The 25,298-nt window shown below is 38.7% G+C and overlaps 1 protein-coding gene across 1 annotated transcript in view; it reads left to right on the top strand.

The window, feature by feature from the left end:
• Positions 1–14,545, top strand: part of WDR75 (WD repeat domain 75) — a 24,910-nt gene extending 10,365 nt beyond the window's left edge. Inside the window, exons 7-23 of the mRNA XM_033516083.1 lie at positions 372–519; positions 845–915; positions 1,444–1,560; positions 2,113–2,201; positions 3,027–3,185; positions 3,492–3,551; positions 3,641–3,756; positions 4,214–4,386; positions 5,129–5,292; positions 7,441–7,624; positions 9,019–9,113; positions 9,495–9,590; positions 10,109–10,278; positions 10,845–10,904; positions 12,010–12,153; positions 12,234–12,325; positions 14,185–14,545. Coding sequence (XP_033371974.1) covers positions 372–519; positions 845–915; positions 1,444–1,560; positions 2,113–2,201; positions 3,027–3,185; positions 3,492–3,551; positions 3,641–3,756; positions 4,214–4,386; positions 5,129–5,292; positions 7,441–7,624; positions 9,019–9,113; positions 9,495–9,590; positions 10,109–10,278; positions 10,845–10,904; positions 12,010–12,153; positions 12,234–12,325; positions 14,185–14,389 — 2,143 coding nt within the window. The 3' untranslated portion in view covers positions 14,390–14,545. The remainder of the gene's footprint in view (positions 1–371; positions 520–844; positions 916–1,443; positions 1,561–2,112; positions 2,202–3,026; positions 3,186–3,491; positions 3,552–3,640; positions 3,757–4,213; positions 4,387–5,128; positions 5,293–7,440; positions 7,625–9,018; positions 9,114–9,494; positions 9,591–10,108; positions 10,279–10,844; positions 10,905–12,009; positions 12,154–12,233; positions 12,326–14,184) is intronic.
• The last annotated feature ends 10,753 nt before the right edge of the window (positions 14,546–25,298 follow it).

Here is a 25,298-nt window from a genome sequence, read left to right on the forward strand (position 1 = left end):
CATTCCAATGTTTGTCTAGAAGAGTGCTTGTCTTTGCTTTTGATGCATGTACTGCATGGATGTGGTCTTGTAGATACAATTCATCTTTGAGCAGTGCTCACCAAGGTACAAGTTATGCTACTGAAGTTGGGTATGAGTGCTATACCTTAGGCAGTATTACCATAAATGGATTTGTCCTATTCACAGCAGGTCTAGGTATTTTTCAGTGGGATTTTGTCTGCAATAAATACAGCTTGGCCTTACTGTGTACTGTAATATATTGCTAATTCAGAGCAAGAGGAAATACTATGGAGCTTCCCTTGGATTCTGCTTACACTTGCACTGATGCCCACTTTCTGGTCCTCATTCTTCAGTACTGCTGTTGGTTTCAGACAGATTTTTTTTCTTTGGTCAGATACATTCCAGTTGGTCTCAGTTAAGCTGACAAAAGGAGCAGGCCAAGATCTGGAAAGCAAGGAACTCTCAGTGGTTCTGGATGGTGTGGGTGCATCAGTGAAGCACATTGCATTTGGAAGAGAAGTATGTTCACCTTTGGGGTTTTTTCTTCTCTGGGGTGTTGGGTTGGTTGGGGTTTTTTTTTCCTCTCAGATGAACTTTTTGCTGTTTATGTCTTTATACAAAGCACAGCAGTACTGAAACAAAACTGAAAGTAAATGAATCAGTGTGAGAACTATGCTTTCTTTAGTATTACAAAAAAAAAAAAGGAACTTTCACACTTACAATGGAAAATTATTTTACTTAACATCAGCTTACATGTTGTCTCCAATATAAAGTATTTTGTAGTGAAATGTAACTTATTTTTTTCTTGTATGAAAACATAATCTAAATGGCTTTACTTTAACAGGGTGCATATGTGGTATCAGTGAAGGATGTGACTCTCCAAGTTTATTTTTTTAAACGGAAACTGTTGAACAGGTAAGAATGAGAATGAAAATGGCAGGTATTGATTCAGTCTGATAGATCCTGAATGTTTTTCACATTGTACACATGTGATCTCATATTTGGTTTTTCTGCTGGAGGGGACATAGTCACTGTATAAATAAGAAGCTTCCTGTAGAATTGAGCAGATCAGTGGCAGTGGTACCTTACCTTTGCAACTCAGGGGTGTACTTTTTTCAGTTAGATACTTAGGTTGATGCCGACCTGAAACAAGTGACAGTTTGGGCAGGGCCAGCAGCAAGAGGGAAGCAGGAGAAAAGGAAAGAGGGAAAGAAAAACAGAAGCAAAAGCTCTTTTTGTTTGATTGAATCTGAAGAATTAAGGAAATCAAGAGGAAAATAAGTCTGTCACTGTTTTTTGGGAGTGCATGTAACCATAACTTGAAAATGTTTAATTTTGCTAATCAGAATTATTTTTATGTGCACTAGCCAATCCTTTTGAAGATTTGTTCTAGAAAAAACAACCCAACTCTTACAATTAAAGTTACTTTCTTAACTTTTGAAGGTTTTCTTTAAGTACTGTGAAGACAAAGGGAGGAGACAATTGCTTCAGTTGTGTCGTGTGCCATCCTACGGAGGATTGCATTGCAACTGGCCATGCTGATGGAAAGATTCGCCTCTGGTATTTGTGTTTTGGTTAACTATGTATCCCATAAACTTCTCTAACTGTAGGAATTAAGTCAAACCTGATCAAAGCAGTCTAATTTGTCCTTAGCATTGTCATTTTCAGAAGTCAGAATGAGCAATGAACCTGCAGTGCTAACAGTGTATATGTCAAGTGGAAAAAAATTCTTGATAAGTTATGCTCCATTGAATCTAAACTTACTTGTAAAAGGTAAGGGAAAAGCAGCTGAAATAACTCTTTATGGGCAAGTAGAGTCCTAAGGAGAGCACACCAGTGGAATACATGACTAAAAACATTACATGGTTAAGTTGCTTCCAGGGCTGAGTTACTCAGTACATCTAAGATGTGAGGTGTGGCCCAGGAGGGTTCTGAAAACCTGTAGTGTCTTCCTTCCCTCCTTCTGCATCACTTGAGCCTAGGATAAATGAGTCCAGAAGTTAGAGAACAGGATGATACTGATACAAGATATTGAATTAATTCAATATTTCCTTTTGTTTACTCTGTTGTTGATGTTGTGGGTAAAGAATTGTTTTGCTCCTCTCCATACAGGAGGAATTTCCACCATAGGAAAGAGTACACATATTCCACACTTCACTGGCATCATGATATTGTCATGGATCTGGCTTTCTCTGTGGAGGGTGAGTAAAACAAAAATGAAAAACGAAGCGATAAAAAAAACCCTATAAAAATACCCAAAAAAATCTCTGTCAAGCAAACAAAACCTTCTCAAATTTGAAGTGTTGCAGCAGACAAGGAAGAATCTATAGAAGGTTCAAGTTTGTCCCACTTACTAACAAGTTAATTTCTAGAATTTTAAATGTGTCCAGGAAGGATGTGAAATAGAAATTAAAGGAGTTATTACTTTTTTATTTGAATTTTGATTAGCATTTATAATGTCAGTTATCTGCTTTCTGTGGTAGAAAGAAAAATCTAACCCCTCTTCTCACCTCCCTCACCTCCACTCTTCCTCCCCTTCTGTGTCATTAATAATACTGATGAGTTCTTGCCAGCTATACTTGCATCCAAATAAAACAGTTCAATCTTGTCTGAGCTCAAACCTGCTGTCAGAAAAACAACACTGTTATCTGAATTGCATGATCTGAACTATTCTTAAGGTATTTCTTACTGCAAAGTACTTCTAACAGAAGGAGAGCAATTCAGCCATATCCTAACACAAATATCCAACTGATATTCAGAAAGCAATGGGATCTGCTGCTCCCAAAGCATTGCTTAAATTCCACTGTAGACACAAGTTCCTTTTACTTAATCCAAGATTCTCTAGCAGTTTAACAGGGGATATTGAGAATAGTGTCTGTGTGTATTGCCTAGGCTTGATTTAATTGTTTACTGGTGACAATTTAAAAAGTTTTGAGGAACTCATGTCTGTCTGTCATTGTGAAGATACAGGCTGCTGATTTTATTTATTTTTAACCAAAACTTTTTAACTATATTTTGTTGAAAAGGAACCAGGTTGCTGAGTGGTGGAGTCGAATCCGTTCTAGTCCAATGGCACAATGAATCTTCATGCCAGAAGGATTTCCTGCCTCGTTTGGGGTCTCCTATCGAGTACATCTCCATGTCCTCTGATGGTGCTCTCTGCTGCACCCTGCACACAGACAACAGTAAGCCAAAACATGTCCAAGTATCACTTGAATGGAAACACAAATCTTTGTTTTGTTGTTTTGGGTGAATTAGCTAAGAACTACATAAAATTTTAGTGATTTTTTTAGTGATCTGAAAAAAACAGATGCTTGTTCTTTTGCTCTTCCATCAGTTCTGTGAATTTGCCTGGTGACTGTTGTAACTTGTCTTTTTCCACCTTGTGTCATAAACTGGGAAAAGATACATTTAAAGTACAGATGGTTACAGTCCCTTTCCCACCATGAGGTGTGTGCCTTTTGTAAGGCTTTGTCTGCTTTCTCTTTCAGGAATTACGATAATCAACAGCAACCTAAGGTTTTCCAGAAGTATTCAAGGGCTAATCAAAAGTAAGTGCAGTAAAATTTATCTTCCACTTAGAGGGTGGAATGTATCACTTGACAGCTTTGGTTATTTGTCACCTGATTTTTGTTTCCAGGTAGGGATGTCAAGACTGGCCTAGTGGTTGATCCTAGGACCAAAGCTTTGGTCCTGAATGGAGAGCCAGGCCACTTGCAGTTCTATTCCCTCCAGAGTGACCAGCAGTTGTTCAGTGTAAGTTGGATGGGCTTGTACCAAGTTTAACTTACTCAGTCAAGTAACTTGTGCATCGAAATTCATTTGAAGATTAATGTGGCAAATGGGGAAAAAAAACCTTGCAGCTATCCCACAAGGCTGTATTTCAGGCTGAAATGTTCTTGGCTTTATCTCTGACTTCACTTGCTAAGCAAATCTAGATACTGAAAAAAGTACTTTAAAACACTGCTATCCTGTTAAAAATTTGTAAATAAAACACCTTCAAATTACTTTTCATTCTTTCCCACACTTGGCATCATTGTGGAATGCACATGCCCTAGTTCTGCTTTCCCCACATGGTGGCATACTTCTTTGTGCCACAGCCCAGTCAGGTCTAGCTGGAGCCTTCAGAACATGCTTTCTCCATGGTTTCATGGGTAGTTTCTCTTACAGCTCTAGCTGAATTTTAAAATAGACCTGTGGCCTTGCTTTGCAGCTGGACATTGTGCAGCGCCAGTACATCCACCAGGCGGGTCTGAAGCAGTCAGACCTGGTGAAGGTCGCGTTCAGCGCTCAGGGCACCTGGCTGGCCACGGTAGAGGAGAGTGAAGAAGTGACTGACCCTGAGCTGCAGCTGAAGCTGTGGTTCTACAGTGAAGAAACACAAAGGTAGTGATCACAGCTGGTGTTCCAGCTGTCAGTCACACAAATCCCTGCACAAATGTTGCCTTGCAAAGGCAGAGTTTTATCCAGGTCTGGGAAGTTGCACACTGCAGCATCTGTGGCACAGCACAGAATTTCACTGAATACCCATAGGAAATAATTGCTCTGGATCTATTTTACTTACAGTAATCAGAAACTGTTGTAACCATGGGACTTAAATGTTTTCTGGACATTAAAAATCATGGACCTGGCAAAATGGTTCTATAGCTTGCATAGTTTTCCCATCTATGTGTAATCCATCATTAATCAATTAGTCCTTCTCCAGGAGGTACAGAAGATTATAATTTTATTGTTGGTCTTTTTCTTCAGCTAACATATGCATCTGGCTAATACCCTTTCCCTAATTTTCCTATTAAAAAAATCACATTTTGACAACAAATTGGTATTTTCTTAAAGAAACAAGGCAAAAGAAAGCTACTACGCAGATCAGCCACATGACTAAGTACCAGAAAGACTGTCCAGAGTTCAGGCTGAGTATTTGAAGATGCCTGCTTAGTGGTAATTCTGGGCTACTGTATGGAAGCCACTAGGGAAACCTGATCTGTTAATGCAATACTATTTAGCTGTCTTAATTAGAAATTCCTGTGATTGCTCTTCTCCCTGCCCATTCCAGAACCAACTTGAACTAAAGTCTTCCCCAAGTTCCAAAAGAAATAGAATGGCAAGCTTCTGTTTTCTTTTTCTATAGCTTTACACTGAACACCAGAATAAACACGCCCCATGACAACCACATCACAGACATGTGCTTTCGTGACATGGATGAACTGGGAGATGACTCTCTCATACTGGTAACAACTGGCAGAGACTGTGTGTTTAAAGTCTGGGTGATGGTGGAAGACACTGATCCAGAAGGTAAGAGTGGCCAAAATATAACTTATTCTTACTTTTTCCCCTGTAACATAGAACCATAAGAATAAACCTGAGTTGGAAAGGACCAACAATGAAATTTGAAGTCATGCTGTAGAAATTTAAGACCCTACTTTCATTTGCTTAGTCCCCTGCATTTATCTGCTGCTGCTGCTGCATGAAGTATTGTGTTCTCCTGAGCATCCTGTGATGGAGTTCTGTCACAGTTCCACAGGATTAGTTTGGTATGGAGGTTCCTGAAATAGCCAGAGACCTTGGCAAGCTGCTGCAGAAAGGAATGGCAGCCTGTGTTCATTGGGTTAAAGAATTGTGGTAATGATTTTTCCATGCTGAGAAAATGGATTTTTGTCAGTCCTCTGGGTCAGCTTTTCATTTGAGACTCCTGCTTAAAGGAGCAGAATACAGAAATGTGTTACTCTGAGCTGACTTAGTGTAAAATAATTGCACTTCTGCAATTCTACAGATGCACCACTTCAGAGTTCAATTTTTGAACATCCTTCCTTTCCATTAGGTATTTGAGCATCACAGAATGGGTATTGAGGTATTTCTGAGGTACTTTTAATAACCAAATTCTGCCTTTTGACGGACATGCTGATGTTCACTTCTTTCAAACAGACCATCTGTGTATGGTTATTGATTCCCCTGTATGCCTTTGGACGTGAAATACAAGATTTCCAACATATTAATGTCCTTTTGCTTAAATATTATTACAGTGTCAGGCTCACTTAAGTGAAGTGGCATTTTCCTGCCACTTGGATGTCTTGTCATTTCATGTTCCTAAGTAGCTGTGATAGTGGTCTTGCTAAACTGCTTGCAGTTTAGTCATCTGTTTGCCTTTTCGTGGGCAGGTAAGAACATGTTCAAAAGTACTTTTGAGCTACTAGGGTTTCCATTTGGCAAACTTTGCCAAACTTTCTCTTTTCAAGCTCTTTGGTCCTCAACTGTAGCTGCTGATGAGAAGAAAAACAACCTTGTTGTTTACTGTATTAATAGTAGCCCCCACAGTTGTAGCTGAAATAGTGTTTGGTTTTGCTTTTTTTCATAAATTATTCTGAGGCTAAATTATATCTCAACTTAATAAGCAGATACTTGGATCTTGAGTATAGTGTCAGATGGGTATGAAACTTAAGTTTTTTTTTCTTCCATAAAAATAGCCTTTTATCTGCTGACTGGCCTCATCAGGGTGTTTGTATTTTAAGTGACTACAGGGTTCTGTTTCATGGCATATGTCAAAGTATCAATTAGTGGTGACTGCTGTGGTGTATTTGCTCAGTGAGGCAGAGTAGGAATGCTCAGGTAGAAAGGCTTGACATGCTGCAGCTTTTCTGCAGCAATTACTGGTTTACCAAAGAGCTGCTCAGTTGAGTTCACTCTGGTATGTGTTAATTGTAGCAGGTCTCTTGCTGGGCCCCTAGATGGTGCCATGCAGTTGGAAGTACACAATCGTTTCAGGCTTTTTTTTTTACAGGCAGGTCTTTTAATCATCAACTTGTAGCCATTATATAAAGGGTATCTTAGCATAGGGTGATTTTCCTTTTTTCCCTCATCCTACTTGGATGTTTCAAAAGCATGCTGTAGGAATTATTTTATACTGGGAAATGTATGTTAATGTGGTAAGTGCATCACTTCACTGCAGTTTATTTTCTGGTAACTGTCAGGAGTGGGGAAGGTGTCCCAACAGAATGCAGTGGGAGGTGAACCAATAGCATGCTGATGGGTCATTTGGTGATCCTCAAATCTTCAGTAAGTGAACCATGAGCTTCAGTGGATTCAAATGTTCAGATTTTGAGTAATATCACTGTGTTCTTGCTAGAATGACAGAAAAATTTTTAAAACAATAAATGTTGAATCTACTGGAGTATCATTTTACCTAACCTCTGCCTCTTTGAGAGCACAGTTAATGGAGTTGGCAAATAAAGCATGAATATTGTACCAGGTCAGTTAAAATGCCAAACTGAGGACAAATCAAAACCCTATCAGCTCTTTTTCATATTAGAACAGGGCAGATTATCTGTACTCTTCAAAAATTGTGAAAGAAAACTGCCTTGCTCTTGAGCCTATTTTGCAATAATAATTGAATTCTTCTTTCTTCATGTATAGACTTGAATTAACTGGCTTGTTCATTCAATGCAGCACACGAGAGTGTGAGCTGGAGCTGTGACTTTGTAGGCAGCTACCACAACTACCAAGCTACAAACTGCTGCTTCTCAGAAGATGGCTCTTTGCTTGCTGTTAGCTTTGAAGAAACTGTCACTGTATGGGATTCACTTACTTGGGATCTTAAGTGTACATTTTGCCATCCACCTGGAAATATAAGGTATGTTTTTTTCAGCTGCTCTTCTATGTCTCATTTGAACACTCAGAAAAGAAAGAATCAATTCATAGAAGTCCAAGACCTTGTATATGTACATAAACATTGAATTTACCAGTCTCAAATTCATATATAGAAAAGACTAAAATGGCTTTTAGGTGGTTGGTTAAAAATACTGTTAAAAGTAAGATTGAGCATTACAGTTCCTTCTTACTTGCTTATGTCTCCTGTACCTCTCCCATCCTTAAATCTGTATCATGGAGCACACAAGTAGTGTGTTGATAGCTCTTCTCTTTTTCCCCATTAATCCAGGGGTGAATCAAAGTCCTGGAAAATTGTAAATACAAGAAGTTGATTTTTTATCCATGTATACAAACATGCAAATAGAAATTATATAATAAAGACATGATGACCTCATCTGTACTGTGAAATACATACCTTGATCCTCTCTAGCCTCTGTTTGAAAATCTGTTTTCCTGGCAGACTATCCCAGCAGTGCTCCATTGTATGCTGTCAGTATAAAAGATATCAACATTGTGTGGTCACAATATTTTAAAGACTCTTTGACAAAGAATCATAGCAGCATACAGAGGTTTCTCCCTTCCTTGTGTTGTGTGTATGTTTGTAAGCTTTTCTTTTGTGTGATGAAGTCTGTTTTATATTGGTCCTCTAAGATTAGAAATTGAGAAATGTTATTCTGAAACTGGTGTGTAGGAGAATTGTAGGGAGGCACGTGAAACACCAGCTTGGTGCAGTGGCAAGCTTTTCCCAGGCCAGCTGCCTCCTCTTACAGTCTTTACTATTTTTTTATATTAAAAGGAAATAAATTGCTCTACAAATTTAATGACTTACTGTATTACTTGCATGACTTCAAGGGGCTATGCTTTAATATACAAATTCTGTCCCTAATTAGCTGTTTTGAAAATCTTTTATCATTAGAAGTCATAAGGCTGTTCTCTTATTCTCAAACAAGAGACTGAGAAATTAAATCACATGCTTTCTTCAACTGGAGCAGCTTATAGTAACCCTTTAACTACTTCTCTCATTCTAGTTCCTAAACAATAGTAGGGCTTCTTTAAATTATTTTCCAGTCCCAGTGTGAACACTTAAATTATATATGGGTTTGTAATTTATTTAAGTTTTTAATCCCTCCTTTTTATTGGAATGCTGTAGAAACACATATTACATATTTATGCATACTTTAAATCATCAGACTTACCAGGTAGTTGTGTGTGGAGTTTCGTGCCACTAGAGGTGAATGCAAAAAGCAAACTTTGGATTTAGATACTAAAACTAAATCATAACTGAATGTTTTTTGTGACTTGTGGGTAATTGGTACGCAAAGAAACAAAGATGAATTCTGAGGGTGACTAATTTGTTTTGACTTTTTACTTCTGTAGGAACATCTGCTTTGGGAGACTAACATGTTCCAAGTACCTTATTGGTGCCACTGATTATGGCTTTCTGTGTTGCTGGAACCTGCTCACTTGTGCATGTAAGATCAGCTTGAATGTGTGCTAGAGTAATTTAATACCTGAAATTACTGTGAAACCTTGAAATAATCCTAGTTCAATACCAGATTTACACACTACAAAATGCCCTATGGAAATGGGATTATTTTTGTATTTAGGATAGTATCCTGTCATATGCATGTGCTTTGTGTGCATGTGCAGAATATTTTGTAAATTAGGTGAATGGTAGCCCAGTAATAGGTAGTATTTCTTATACTTGTGTTAGAGTTGGTAGCATTTGTGGTTTTTATTCACCAGGGAATGAGTGGAGCTGCCTCTTCCAGCAGCTAAGGCCCCGTGTGTTGTTTGTTTGACCTTCTGTTGGCTCCTTTTCACCTCTGGCTCTTGCTGTGCTTGCTTTTCAGTGGAGTGGAGTGCCCACCTCAACATCGTAGTTCTGCAACCTGATCCCCTTTCTGAACATATTGCTGCAGTCTCGTGGCTCTCCAAAGAGTCCAGCTGTAAGTACAAAGCCTTCTTTGACAAGTCATAACCAGCAGAATTTAAAACTGGGGAAGCACAATTTCTAGAAAAGGTTTTCTTAGAATTCAGACCATGAAAAGTGCGAGAGGGACTTCAGTGTGTGTTTGCACTTCTGGAAACTGAGCTGTATCTGACAGCAGCATTTAAATAAAGTGTGTTACCTTTTCTTCCAGTAGTAGTTCCAGGTACAGGATATATCTCAGGATTAACCACCAAATGCTCTTGACTCTCTCTTGTAAATGCAGAGCTGTGCAGCTACATTTTAGAGCTCTGACATTAAATTAACTCTTTCTATAGAAATGGTAATTTCCAAGTATGTTATCTGGACTGGAGAACTGTGAAGGGTCCCTTCTATTATTGAGTAAAGTTATCCAGTTATCTTCCTGTAAACTGGTGTTTGGAGGTGATCCTGTCCAGCCTTTCTGGAGGGCTTTGACAGCTGGCCAGGAGTGTAAGAATTTCCTGATTTAAAGAAAAGATATTCTTGGTTTTGCAGTGTTTGTGTTTAAACCAAATGAGCCACGGCCACTCTACATCCAGAGAAATCTTTGTAAAGAAAAGATCCTTCTTGCTGCCTTTGTTCCAAGAGATGAACCTGAAACTATAAGCTCAGAAAAATACCTTTGGCTAAGAAAATCCCAACTGTTTTTTCTTACGGATACACAAGTAAGGAATAGTAATTGGTAGGTGGATTCTGGGGAAAAACTGTTTTCTTTAAAAAGGATTGATAGGAGTTCAGAGTTCTGCTTATGAGCATAGGAGTTCCTTTTTTGATTTCAAGTCATTGTAAGCTGTGCTTTGTTGAAAGCACTGACTGAACAGCCTAAGCTCAAAACTAAATACTGGTTTTCTCCTGTGAATAGTTTATGCTGCCTCATTGATCCAAGACACTAGATAACTTGGGAGCATTGCCTTGTTTAACTTAAACAAGCACCTAGAAGCTGTATGAATTATTGCTGATTATTCAAATGTTCCATATAATATTCAGTTTCCCTGTAATTTCTGGATGGGGGTGTGTGGTTTTTTGGGTTTTTTTCCCAAAAAGTCTATAGAACCTCTATGTCCATTCTTGCTTGTCTTCAGTTTCTTTACAAAATAAAGAGGAAGAGATGGTTTTGCCTCTTCCACTTGACTGATAAAAGCTTTTGGGTCAGTTGGAAGCTTCTGTAGGTGAGGTATGGAAATAAGGAAAGCAGTTTCACATAACTGTGTTATGTCCTTCTGTATTTTAGGAGCTAATGACACTTAGCACTAAGTCTCTGGAAGAAAGGCTCACACCATCAAGCAAACAGGTACCTCTCACAGAAGTTCTGACTCAGATGGACAGAGCAGTTCAAAATTCTGATGGTGGTCATTTTGTCATATTGAAACTCCCTTTTGTCATGAAAATGCACACCAGATCCTTACATGGAGTCACAGGCACTTAGCAGATGGGGCAGTAATCTGGATTTTCTTATTTTTTGGCAAGAAGTGCTGTTTGTAAAAAAATTTTTAAAGTATCAGTAAGCTGATACTTCATTTCCTCTGGGAGGGAGAAGAGAGTACTTTTCTAAAAGATTCAGGTTACATAAATGAAGCAAAATGTTTTAAGTTCTTTCCTTATCTGGGTTCCTGTAACACTTGGAGCCTTGAGTGTGGTCTGAACTGTGCTTTCTAATGGGGCTGAACAGTTGTCAGTCAGTTGTGACTTAACCAGTGAGAAGGATTTCCAAAATTCCATTCTAGTGTGTATTTCTGTGGAGAAGTAGTCTGGGAAATATATTCTTTTGTTCTGTTTTTTGTTTTTGTTTTTTTTTTTAATTTACACTGAAGAAGTGCTTCATCCTCACTGAAACAGCAGCATTTGATTGATTTGGTTGGTTAGGTAAAATAGATCAAAGTAGAAGTTAGTATCTTTCTAATACAAAATGCTGTGGGAATGTGGGCATAAGCAATCAGTTTCTTTGGAGGGTGGGAAATAATTTGGTGTTCAGATTGATGTATATTGATGTAGGAAAATGCCAAAAGTCAAGGTGCCATGTTTTGCTCCCCATTACATAATTGAATCTCTCCGCAGATGACACTGGAGTATAAATGATCTTTTGATTCTAAGTAGAACCAGAAAAAAACATCCTTTGGTTTTCTGGCACATGCACCACCTTCCACACCTGGAACTTAATAGGTAGATCAGCAAAATAAAACCTAGTGTTGGGTCCAGATTCTGGAGAGTTTTGCAACCCTCTCTGCAGAAGTCTCTCCAGACATCTGACAGAGGATGAGTACAAAGAGCCACATAGCTCAGTTGAGTTAAATTTGAGTGTAGACTTGTCTCACCTGGGTTTATTCTGAATTTTCATAACTTAAAAGGATATAGAACTTAGACTTGTAACACTAAAATTCTACTTATATTTTTCCAAGCTGGCAGTAGAAGAAAGTCTTCCTGTGACACCATTTAGTTTGCTGTTGGGAAAGCACAGACATCAGCAAGCACAGGAAGATACAGACCTTGGAAAACCAGTTGTTCATAATAAGCAGGAGCAAGCTTCACCTGCTGTCAAAGAGGTAGGAGTAATTGCAGTAAATGTACAAGCAAAATCACGACAAACAAAATCTTTCATAAAGCTTCTGTTCTATCTTTGCAGCTTTTGCACACTCCAGCACACGTTTTGCCATCTGCTTCCTTCCTCTGCACTATATTTATTAACTCATTGCTCATCTCCAAAGAGAACAAAAGGTAAGAAAAGTTCAAGAATTCTCCTTAGTTATCAAAGTTACTTTAAATTATGTGCATCTTTGTTCAAAGTGTAAAAGCAGTTTTCCAGCACACTTTACCTGTTTAGTAAGTTAGTAGAATACTTCAGTGTGGTAATGGTCTGGCTGTTAGTGTATTGGCTCTTTTGTTGCTGTTATTTTTGCTAGGTTTTGCATAACGTGCTTATATGCAAATGTTCTCTATGAATTTAACTTTATTCCAGGGATTTAATGGCTTTTTAGTGCTGTTTTTAGTTAAATACTAGATTCTCAACTTTATTTGAAATTTCTGACTTGCTGCATAATTTTTGGTTTCAGTTTCTAGATACACCAAGGAGTTAGAAGCTTGATCTTAAGAATTTGTTTAGAGCTCAAATGTAATTTCTAATTAAGCTACAAAATACAAGTGTATACTGTAAGCATATCTAAGTTTGGCTTACAGTGCATTAATTCCAATTTAATAGAGTAGTTTGATAGGTACTTAAAATAGTTGCTTTCTCCTTTGGAATCAATGTATGCTGCTAAAATGGGAATGCAGGCAAAGGGATTATGACAGTGGTATTGTATTAGGATTAATATCTTGTCACTTAACTTCACTTTAACTGAAGCCAGTTAAAATATTGCATTTTTGTGTCATCTGTTCTTTAAAATGTTTCATTAAACTCTGCCAGGCCAGGGATGAAAACCTGTCTGTGGAATCGGTGTGGATTTGGCAGACAGGTGAGCAGGTGGCTTGCAGGGCCAGAGCTTACCTGGGAACAAACACAGCTCCTGAGTGTGCCCTGGCTTCTGCCACATTGTGCTGGCCACTGCTGCAAGATCTGTCTGCATGGCACAACAAAACATCCACAAAACACTAGCCAAAATCTAATACATGGAAACTTGCATCTAGTTTCAGTCCTGAAGAGTGTGAGAGTTCAGTGACCTGTGTAAATATTTGCACTTGCAGAGGTTGTACTTTGACAGTGGAGATTAGTATGGCTGAGCATTTAAAGGTACATACATGAAAGGGCTGCAGCATTGGGCCCTTGAAGACTGAGCATAATTTATCACTGTATAGTGGCTGTATTATACAGTGGATATATTACTAACATTAAATGCTTCTGTTTTCCTTGGCACTGTGATATTACTGTGTGCTTCTACATTTACATTTTGTGAGTGATGAATAGTTTGTGTTAGAACAGATGATTTTTAGGAGACCAATACTGTTTTGCCATGCAGTTCACTCTTAATAGATCTGGACTATTTGTACAACAGACACTTGAATTAATACTATTAATTAATGCATTTTAAATTATAAGTTCCATATAATTCGTTGGAATTGTACTTTCTACTTCAGCACAGACTTAAAACTCTTGAACTCAGAAGGCAACAGCTACTTCAAAGACCTCTCTATGTTCAGAGAAAAAAAAAACAACCAAAGAATTATTTTTCTTTCCTAGTAATGCTTTAGATATTGTAGCAGTTTTTAAGTCCAAGTGACCTCTTTCAGATTCTTGAATACTGACATACTCTCAACCACCAGTGTATTGATTCAAGGTTTCTGATCCTGTAGGACTGCAATGTTGTAACATTTGTCATAGTGCTGACCTGCCTGCTCTGCAGTTATGTACTGTATTTTGAAAAAGAAAACTATTTTAAGTTTATTTAAAGGAGCTGTTTGAGAAATAGCTTGAAATTGAGATGGCAAGAGAAGTGTAGTAGTTTTAAGGTAGACTGAAATAAAATAAAAATTAAAAAAAAAAACTTGCTTACTTAGTTGTTTGCATGATAACTTCTCCCCTATAGTACTGTAGCATGTGAGAGTACTTACTAATTAGGTTGTTTCCAACCATCTTCCAGTGCTGAAGAAGTTGCTGATGAAGTAGAAATGGAAAGTGAAAAAGCAGGCGGTGATTCAGATGAGGAAGATGTCACAGTAATGGAACAAGAAGATACAAGCCCTATGGAATTATTAGGAGAAATGACATGTAAACTGTCTAAATCCCAGGAAAAAGAGCTACGAAAAATAAGAAAAATGGACTACAGTTGGATAGCAGCCTTCTAAACAGACATCTTACTTCTTTTATACTGCAAGTGGAAACTTTGTGAATTAAATATTCTTTTAAAAAATGTTTCAGGTCCTTTGGCCAAAAATTTTAGCAGCTTCTCTTTCCAAAGGAATGCAGAACTATGGGGAGAGATTAAAGTTTTGAAAAGCTGATTCTACTCTTAGTTTATTACTGATTCTCTGTGACATCAGAAAATGCTTAACATGCCCCCCCTGCAAGTATATTTAAAAGGCTTAATAGCAAAACTGAGTTCATTATCTGACTTGTGATCAGTTAGCAAAGTGACAGCTCAGCTGCTGAAAATCTTCCCCTCTGAGGCTGGGTTACTGCTGTCAAAGCAACAGCAGCAGGAAATGCCTTCAGCTGGTGACAGAGCTTAGCTCCAGGTGTGGCAGGGGAAATCAGGGTGGTTCTTGGTGCTGTATACAGGTAAGTAATAAATCTCCTCCCTAGAAGTTCCTCTCCAGATATTGAGACAGATGAGAGGTGGTTTAACATGCCTGGTTAGAGAATACAGATAGGACTCTTCTGTGGAGTTCAGAGCATGGAGATTCTTAGGTGGAGGGTGCTCAGAACACAATGAAACCTTTCCAAGTACCAAGACAACTGCATCATGTAGGAAATGCATCAGTTCATGCAAGAGCCAGTTTAATAGGCCTTTAATGCATCAACTGGAATTCCTGTATAACAATTATATAAATCAAAGTGTAGAATTGGATTGAAAGGGTGAATTCAAGGGCCTAAGAGTGAAGATAATCTCCTGTGGTGCTGCAGTATGAGGGCAAGTGGATGCAAATGGCACAGGTCACTAAAAGCTTTGAAAAAACAGTATTTTGCTAAAACTATTCAGATTAAAAATGCTGAAACAAGAATGATCCAGCACTCAGTGAAACCTGAGTTCTCCCTGCTCTGCTTTTTCAGGACTCTGCTTCTCTGGAAGGCAGTTAGTGGCAACACTTCTAACTTCCTTGGGGGAAATGTATCCTACAGCAGACAAAATTTGTCACTTCCACCCATGTATCAAAATACTGAAATTCATCCTTAAGCATCAAGGAAGGCACCTCAAAATTATTTTTCTATCATGTTTACCTTTCCCATTTTAACACAAAGGTGGTGCTTGCTCCCTTGGTGTGCTGGCAGAGCCATCATGAGCTGCTGTGGGGTTAAACAGGTCCCAGGCTGCAGCCAGGGGGGAATGGATGTAGCAGTACCCAGAATGTGGCACAACAGTGCCCTGGACTTTTAGGAGTGAGGTACTTTGGATGTGGGGTGAGTCTTAAAACCCTGAGAAATGGAAACAGTGCCATAAGACAGGGGCACTGAAAACAATTCTACCAATAGATCTGTGCTGGCTTCATAAAAAAAAAAGGCAAAGAAACCAGCCAAAAATTAGTTTAAAACTATTTATTATAGAAACTTTTAATTCTGTAATGTGGGGATGAAAATAATTCAGAAGACATTAGTTTCTGTAAAGAGCCTTGGAATGTCTGTCATGTAACTTGAATTGAGTGATGATAGTCACTTGGACATTCTTTATATTTCCTTCTCATCAGACATTAATGTGAAAAACATTTCATTGATCCAGTTTCAGACTAAACCAGCTGGGGTTAACTTAGTCCCACAGCAGCAAAGGGCTCCTGCATCTTCTCATACAATAAAGTCAGGACCACGCTCTTCACACTACCATTTCTTATGACTGTGAGGCATGTTTTCTTCTATCATAGATTATTTACTAGGACTAGTATTACTGAGAATTTTAAGGAAAGCTTTTAATAACTAGGCATTTTGCTTTCTAGTTTAGGCCTTGGTATGCAGAAAAATAACATTCTAGAACCTGTAAAAGTTCTTCAAAGTTAGTTTGCCTGTAAATTCATGTCTCTTATTTCTATCACAGAATTACAGCGAGAGAAGGAAACTATCACAACTCTGGCCAGTTTTCTGCTTTTGCATTTTTCTCCCTTTGTATAACAGCTTTGTAGATAACCTCATGGTATATGTAGCTGAAGCAAACAAACACAGCTCCCCAAATATTATTAATTTTTGTTTCCATCCCTCCTACGTTCAGAGCTGAAACTGATACAGCCTTTTCAGAACCTCAGACCCAGTGATTCCTTCCTAAATGAAAAGTTCCAACAGAAAAAATAGGGAAAATTATTTAAGGTGGTAACTGACAAATGGTAGGTTTTGAAAACTCAGAAACATTAAGAAAGTACAGGAAAATAAAAAGTAAATAGATTTCTCCCCATCCCCTTCAAAATATGCCCTGTATTAAGAAAGACACACTGAAAGGTTTTTGTGTTCTTTTTAAAATTACATCAGACTTCAGCTCTGTGAAAAACAAGTGTGAGTTGAGCAGAGATCTATACACAAGTTACTGCAAAAGCTCTGTATCAAAGCCTGGTGTTGTGTTACTGTGTCAGCAACACTTCAGTGTGGCTTTAAAGGAAGAAACCTTAATATCCGTTCATGTGGAGTTTCTTAAATTCACATGTTCTTGTGAAAGTCAAGTGCTTTCCTGGAAACCGAGCTGGTAGGACCAAGAGACAATTCACGTGCCAGTCAGCATCTGAAGGTGCAGTTCAGTTTTGTGTTCAGGCAGTGGTGCATTGTGTCAGGAATCCTCATCAAGATACAACTTTTAGACTTAAATCTTTTGTCTTTACTGACTTTGTTTTGCTTTGCACAGCAGACTGAATGCACTGGGATAACAAAGGGAGCCCTCAGTTTTTAGTTCTCTGTGTGTGTTTTTTTCTGCTCAAGAAAGAAATCTATTTCTGTTACAGTTTTACTAGGCACATTCTTGACCAACCTTGTAGAAAATGCCTTCTGGCTGATATTGCAGTTACAGCAGTGAAGAATACAGAGGGATGGCTGCTACTGATGTATCTGTGGCTGCTTTGGAATGCTTTAGTTTTAAAACAGTTCTCTGTTCCTCATTTCTTTTACTTTTCTTTTTTAATCTTGTATCTCAGTAACCATGAATGGTCCCCACTTTTACTGTGATGCCCTAAGTTAAATCTTCATTTTATTTTTGGCTTCTGCTTCTTCCTTCTAAGGGCTACTTTGCAAGGATATTATTATTATTTAATAGAAAGATTTTACACAAAAGACCATAGAGAAGGAGATTTAACTTAATCTCATGATTCCTCTTGATAAATACAACAGGTAAGAAAATGCCTCTGTAACGTGTAGAGGTCAGTGTCCAATACCCCTGGGTGCCTTGTGTATCACAGCAGGACAGCAGTTTTCACAGAAGCTGTCACAGCTTTATTTAGGCTGAGGGACAGACCACACAAGGGTGGCAAGGTGCCTAGAAGGGAACTTGTTTACTTCCCAAATTTTCCTCTCAGGCAAGTGGTTGGATGAACATGAGGGCCTGAAATTCCAGCAGCTATAGCAAGTATTACAAAAAATAAATAGACAGTCAAGGCCTTCTGGAGTACATTATGGCAGTGGCCTTTGACTGAGAGGCTGCTTCCCTGAGACTGCTCAGCTACTGTTCAAAATGCAGAGGAGGTGACCAATACTTTTAGCCCATTTGTTCCAGTGAAGTGTAGTTCCACAGAGACTGAAAATCACTTCTCTTCATTGGTATTTTGGGAGGCCAAACCAGTTATTAGTTAACAGCAGCTCCAACACGTGCCCTGTCCTTGGTGGGCAGACTTGGCAGGAAAGCTATGAGAAAGGGGCTGATATTACTAAACAGCAGTTGCTATGGATTCCTGAGTTCAAGAACGGGGAAAAAACCCTGCAAATTGTGCCACGTGTTTTAGAATCACCTGGATCTTTGTATTTCAGCCTAACAATCATTTGTCTGTCTAGCCTTGGGGAGGCTCTTTTAGATATCTCAATCTGCCAAATCCCAGCCTGCAGTGAGCCTTCTAAAACACATGCTAACAGCCAGAATTAGAACCAGCAGAGAACAGGAGAGAGGAAAACAACAGCTTCAACTATAACTCAGAGAAACCTGAACAGACCTTCTGTCCCAAAGCAGAGTAACTTTGGAGTAAGGGAGGTATATTTATTCTTGACATGTATTTGTCTAATTTTGCAAACCTCTGATAAAAGTCATTCTATGGTATGGAATCTGTTCAGGGCTCACCTATTCTGACAGACACGGTTTTTCCTTATGAAAGTAGCCTTCCTTTCCTGCAAAATTTCTATGCCATTCTTTGGTAAGAATCACTAAGAAAAAAAAAAAGCATGCTATTCTATTTCCTTTAAATGACATATCATCTGACTTTTATTTTTGCTTTTCCCTGGGCCTAAACAACACCAGAACTGTCCTTGTGCCCTTCTTTGGGCTAATTGCATATATTGTTCGGAATAATTTATAATTTCAAGGGCAAAACCTCTCAGGGTCATTAATACATTTCTGGATAGTCCTAAAGCCTGCCCTTTCTCTGTTCTGGCTTGTACTCCATGCTAATTACCTTTAGTATCTGAGTCTTTCTGGTGATGACAGAAACTAAGGCAGCAATTTACAAGTCTGCTAAACAACCCAGTGCTTCACAGCAAACACCTCTCCCAATGTAGAATCCCTGCAGGACATTGTTTTCTGTGGACATCCCAGTGCAGATTTAGCTTTGGCCTCTGCTCAGCAGTTCCTTGAGGGGTTAAGTAGTTGATTGTAATGATGTAAACTGGAATTTAGCCAGGGCAGCAAGGTCACTTGCCTCCAAGGTTGCAAAAGACATTAAATTATACTCTGAACAGCTCTGCATTTTAACTACTTCACTAACATAAAGGGGTGAGCTTGTCACAGTAGTCTCTTCACAAGATGAAATCATTATTAGAGGGCAGAAATCATGAGCAATATTTGTGTTTGTACTGTAAAGCCAGCTCAGGATGAAATCCCTACTCTTCAGAAATCCCTGACAAAGCATCCTTTGACTTTATAGTCCAGGGTCACAAAATCACATTGCCAACAACAAGGTAAAGTACTAAATCTTAAAATACTGCTATAAGCAGTGTTCTGAGATGTATGTGTGGTTTGAAAGTGAATGTAGCCCAGGCTTCTTACAAAGAATTTCTTGTTAATATGGTTGGTAAGAGAGGGAATGAAGCCCTTTAGGTAAACACCATCATGTGGCTGTAAGGAAAGTTCCCACACAGCTGGAACCTGTGTATCAGCAGTTCCTGAGGCTGTGGGTTTCTCAAACTCTTTGAACACATAAGTGGCCTCCATGGAAAGAAGCATTCCCACCTCCCAGCTAACATCTGCTGCCTATTGCTGTATCCCCTGTGCCAATACAAGCTCCCATTGCCTGTGTGGGGAACTGGCTGTGGGGAAAAATCTGCTTATAATGAAACCAGCTAATACATTAATAAATAGCTTAAGATGTTCACAGAACTGCAGTTGCACTGTGAACAGGGCAGGACTTTTCTTCAAGAGATTTTCTATGCTCAGAACATAGAGTTTTAATGTTATACATCCAAGCCTCACTTGTTTGTCCCAGAGCCTGTCCCTTGTGCTAGGAGAGCTGCAACCACACCTCGAACATTCCCAAGAGATGTTTGTTTGGTGTGATACCCGAGACAGGTCAGCTCTCATGCAGCAATTTCTGGTTTCCCCTTACACCTGCTTCCTCCTCTCCCAAATAATAGGTAAATAAACAAATAAAGCAGTGGCCAGAAGTTCAAAGAAAATACTTTTAGACTGATGGCATTAAACTGCTGAGGGTGATTATTCTATTAGCTTCTAAATGAAAACTGTTAAAAAATGGTGAGTTTTTTAACATGTAAGGAAGTATCATTACTGGAGCCATGACCTTTGTCCTCTGTTGACCTTTCCAGATGCAGCTGTGTAACTAAGAATTAGCTTATCATTCAAGAGCACACATTGCAGCCATCAACTCATCTAATTTCTTCATGAGAGCAGCAACAAAAGAGCAGGTAGAAGGTAATGCCCAGAAAAGCAAGTTTTTGCTAGTTTTTCAAAATGGTTTTCTTATACTGCTAGCTCCTTTATTTTAAACCAGCAAAATTATCCCAGCCATTAAGCTGGTTATCAGTTACTGTAATTGTCACTTCAACTTATGTTTGTTTGCAGTGCTACTTAGTTTATTAGATTTTTATATTCAAGACTGTGATCAAAGCTTTGAATATCTTGGCTGTTTGATTTCCTTTAGTGACCAAAGGAGTTTTCATTTTTTCCTTAAACCAGTGAAACAAGTCAACAAACAAACAAACAAACTCTCAAACATTATCTGAGATGTTATCTCTTTCATTTTTAGTCACTGGCTAAATGAAACACAACTAAATACTGCCCCAGAAGAAGGATCAGAGTGGGTTTGACACCTTGGGCCACCGAGCAGGAGCACAGGGACTGTTGGATCACAACTGCAATGACAATGAAGAGCCAGTCTCAGGGCACATCTCTTTGGTCTCCTGATTTTTCTTGTGAGCTGCAGATTGCTCCATTTCCCCTATCACTTCAAAGAAGGAAAACTACCAAAAATGCACACAGTAAAAATCAGTGCATGAGCTCTTAGTACAAAGAGACTATTTAAACCCTGAAATATTCCATCCTGAAAAGAGCCCTTTTTCACTTGGCATAGTGCAAATGAAAGCTGGATTTCTGAGAACTATCACATCTGTAGGAAAGGAAAATTTTCATAGTCCTTGCTCCGTCAGTCTGTACAGTATGTTATTTCTGGATTGCATATTCTGTGAGCAGGCTCAGGATACAGAGACAGTTTATCTTTCCTTTTCTATGAAATCTACTAGCTGATCTCAGGGATTAAGTGGAAAGAAAAACTCACATCCATTGCAAAATAAAAACCCACTTCTAAATCAGCAGGTTAAATGAAGCCAGAAAACCACCCTGAATGCCCATCAGTGCAAATCACCTGGAAGCCATAAATAACAGCTTTCCAATTAACCAGCAAAGAGTATTCCAAAAACATTTCAACTTGGAATAGTGCAATGTAAGTAGAACCACTTACAAAATAATTGAAGATGGGCTGAGATATACAAATAGTGGAGGTTTCCAGCTGCCCCTCTCAGCTCAGAGGTAAATTAAGCCATTTACACAGTTCAGGTAAAACAATTCAGTAGATCCTGTAGAAATGCTACAAAGATCTCTCTATAGATAGATAAATACAATACAACCATGGCTGAGACCTCAACTTAGAGATGGATACCAGTGCAAACACAAACATGTCAAAAAAGGAGAGTTTCCTATTTACATTCAAAAAAAAATCAGAAGTTCTTAAATAGTTTTTCAGACTAAATACAACAGTGTGATGTATAATATGTAAATCCTGCATCCAGAGAAATATATTTTAGGCATGCTTAGCTCTTTGTTAAGAAAGAAGGAATCTGCAGAGACTCACAGGTGCAGCTCAGGTTGCAAGAGCAGCGTCAGCAAGCAAAAAAACAGCAAAGGGGAACAGGCTAACAAAAACCAAAACCATTCCTTTAAAGCTTTAGGAAAAAGAAACCCAAAAAGTTCTATGCACAGCACAGTGCTGCTAGTTTTTCCCATAATTTTTTGGGTTTGGGTTTGATCTCCGATGGCTGCTTTTCATCTACCTGGAGCATTCACGTCCCTTTTCCGTATGGATCTTCTGGTGCTGAGCCACAGACTCCACTGGGATGTTCATGGAGACTCTTTCCTCTTAGCAACTGCTCATCTCAATTAACTCCCTGCAGCATAACCTCCCAACCCAACAGGGCCAAAACTGAGCAAAGGGTTCAAAAGTTATTTGGAAGGGGAGCGAGGCTGAGGGAGACACACACAGAGAAATTGCAGGAAGTTTCATTTTTCTCACGGAACCAACGTAGAAATCAATTTTCTCCTTCAGTATAACTGCCTCCTATCAATCTAGGATCACTAGGCAATCATGCCAAGTGGGAGAGGCAGCTGCTGTGCCTTTTCCCTGTACTCACACACTGGGCCACCTGCAGGAGCAGGGATGGAAGAGGATCCAGATCATCATGCACAAATGCACAGGGACAAGAATCTCAAATTAATACCCTGCTGACCTATTGACATAAAATATATTCGAAAAAATTAAATCTAACAAATTCAGTTTAGGTCATTGTTCTAAATAGGAATAATTAGGAAACAACAGAAAGGAGGCTTCCTGCAGGCACACCAAATGGACTTGAAAGATTACTAGAATTTCATATGTGTTTTATTACAGTAATTAGTGAGAAGGTGCTCAACCAGAGATGACCCAAAAATTTTACATGTGCAGCACAGCAGATCACACCACTGAGAGCAACAGATTAATTTTGACTCTGTGCAACAGTTAGGTTTGACTCTGGGTTTTACTCTAAGCTTTGATTTTTTATTTTTGTAGAAGATCCCCTTTTGCTTTAATTTTTTTCCCTGTGATTATCAGCTGGAGGTTTATACAACCAATATTCATTTCCTGTAGATTTACTGAAGTCTTATAAATTTCTTCTGTAAGAGATTTCTTCAGCATCTGCTGTTCTTACTTTCACCTGTTTTGATCTCTGTTGCTGTTTTAATTACTATCTTACTAGTTTGCTCCAAATTCACAGGACCTAGAGCCTTACACCAATATTTTTCTTAAAAAAATATAAAAGCTTTAGAGAGAAGGAAAATATGGATGCCATCTGGAAACTGAGTTGCTTCTGTTTTAATTTCCACACATAATCAGGCTCTGGGTATCATGTGTGTGGTTCTCATAGGTGAGGTGCAGTTTGCCCAAGCAAAACCCTGGCAGGAATAGTGAATTTTGCTGTTTCCAATCCTGCACACTTCTCCCATTCCCAAGTACTTGCAGATCAAGCAGAAATCAAGAGAAGGAAGGGTTCACAGCTACTTGGTGTCCAGCCTGAAATGTGGAACAAGCCATTGTGCTCAGGTTAATGTGCTAATTATTCATGACAAGAAAGCAGGACAAGTAGGCTGCCTTCATTAAGCAACCTAAACATGGTAGTTTCTGACATCTTTTTTAAAGAGATTCAAGAGTTACAAGGAAACCACATCTCAACTAGTGCCAATGTGGCTCTCATAGAAATAAAGTTTAAAATATTAACAGCTCAACAGAACTCAGAAAATTAAAACTTTTAGTGAATTATTTGCTGTAACTTTTTTCTCCATAGGAAAAAAATATAATCTGCTCAGCAGTAGAGATTAGGTTAATTTTCCTAACATTTTACTGAAATAATCACCTTAATTGTCATTTTCCTTTAATTTTCATAATAACTACAGGCTCAGATCTATAGAATTTAGTAAGAATGAAATCAGCAGGGTTCCAAGGAAATTATCTCGGGATCTTTAGGTGTTGCTGTTTCTCAAGAAATTAGGAGAATAAGAAATTCCATAGCAAACATTCAATTCAAAATGACAAATTGAAAAGCCTAGCTTTTTATTAGATCCAGTCAACACTAATTATTTCTTAAGTAGACTCAAAGTGGTACAAAGCAGCTTTTTTTTATCCTGTATTCATTTTCCAAATTCAACTTGACTATTCATTACTGAGATCACACTGCAAAGAATGAAATGTGAAGCAAGCCATTGTGCAAGTTTGCTAATCCTGTATTTACTGCTTGTCCACAAAAAGGTTAGATTTTCATGTTCATAGAGGAAAATTAGTGTAAATGAAATAAATATCTGTTTAAGAGAAGAAAAACTAGAGTATTAGAAATCTGGAAAAATGAATAATTCAGAAATGCTGAAGTGCCCTCTAGGAAGGTGTTACTGGGAGAGAGTCAAAAAAAGGGGGTATTTCTGGAGCTAAATAATAGTGAATTTCACTAAAACAATAGTGAAATAGGGCTACAATGTGCTTATTGCAGATCACAGGGGTTGAAAGGTACCGGCAAATATTAGTCTGGTCCAAGTTTATAGAGGAAAAAAGGTTATCATTGCTTCTTTTGGCTAGGTAAAGCCTGTCTTGTAATACAGGGGGTGTCTGCTGTTTAAATAGAGCACAAACATCAAAGGGATAAAGGGGGAGCTGTGTGTGTTCACTGGAACAAGCAGAGATGAGAGTCAGCACCAGGTTTGTTGGGGCCAGTACGACAAAATATATATATTCCAGATATGGCACAAGGGGGGACACTGCAAATATATTTGTCTCTTTTCTTGGCACACTGATGGAGACAAAATCCATCTTAAAAGCCTTTACTGGAGGCTCAGATTTATGAATTTTATGACTTTGAGGATTACAAACCGAAGGCAACAATGTCAGAAAAAAAACAACCAAAACCTGGGCCAATCTCCCATCCACTCTCATGCCCCCAATTCCAAGAGCAATAGTGTTTGTCATTTGAGATTATGGGCTTTGGATAAATAGGGTTTGTTAACCCAGAGTGTTTCCTTTGCTCAGTTTGTAAGTCCCTCGTGCATGGGGTAAAAACCAAACAACCCTACAAAACAGCTGTGTTTGCATTTAAACAAACATTAATTGATTGAAGTAATGAGTAACCTCAAAAAATAGTTTGGAAAGTTCACAGCATCCTTCAAATGTTTGTAGACTATTAGAAATTAACGAATTTAATTTTTTATGGCCTCTTTTTCTACAACTGTATCTGGAAGTAAGGGGTGGAAGGCACACCACACTTGTGTGTAATAGTTAGAAATAAAAGAAGTACGAGTTAAATACTCTCAAAGGTTTTCTTGACATTAAATCTACCTTAAGCCTCCAGTTTCCAGAGGACACAGTCCTGTTCCACTTCTGCTCTTTAAGCAAGGGGAAACACTGCAGCAGTAGCCTGGCAAGTGGGTCTGTGCTTGTTCTGTTACTGTACCTCCTGCAAGTGCACTGACACATCCCCAGCTGTGTGAGCAGCTGCTGGGATTTACAGAATATTCTCTTCAGAGACACATGGCAAGTCCCACCTGACAGCTTAGGGAAGCTCTGCAGGAGTGGCTTGAGCCCCCAGAGTGGCTGGGAAGGAAAAACAGCACCCATCACTAATGTA

This window comes from Parus major, chromosome 7 (genome assembly GCF_001522545.3).
Source record: "Parus major isolate Abel chromosome 7, Parus_major1.1, whole genome shotgun sequence".
In the NCBI taxonomy this organism is placed as follows: domain Eukaryota; kingdom Metazoa; phylum Chordata; class Aves; order Passeriformes; family Paridae; genus Parus; species Parus major.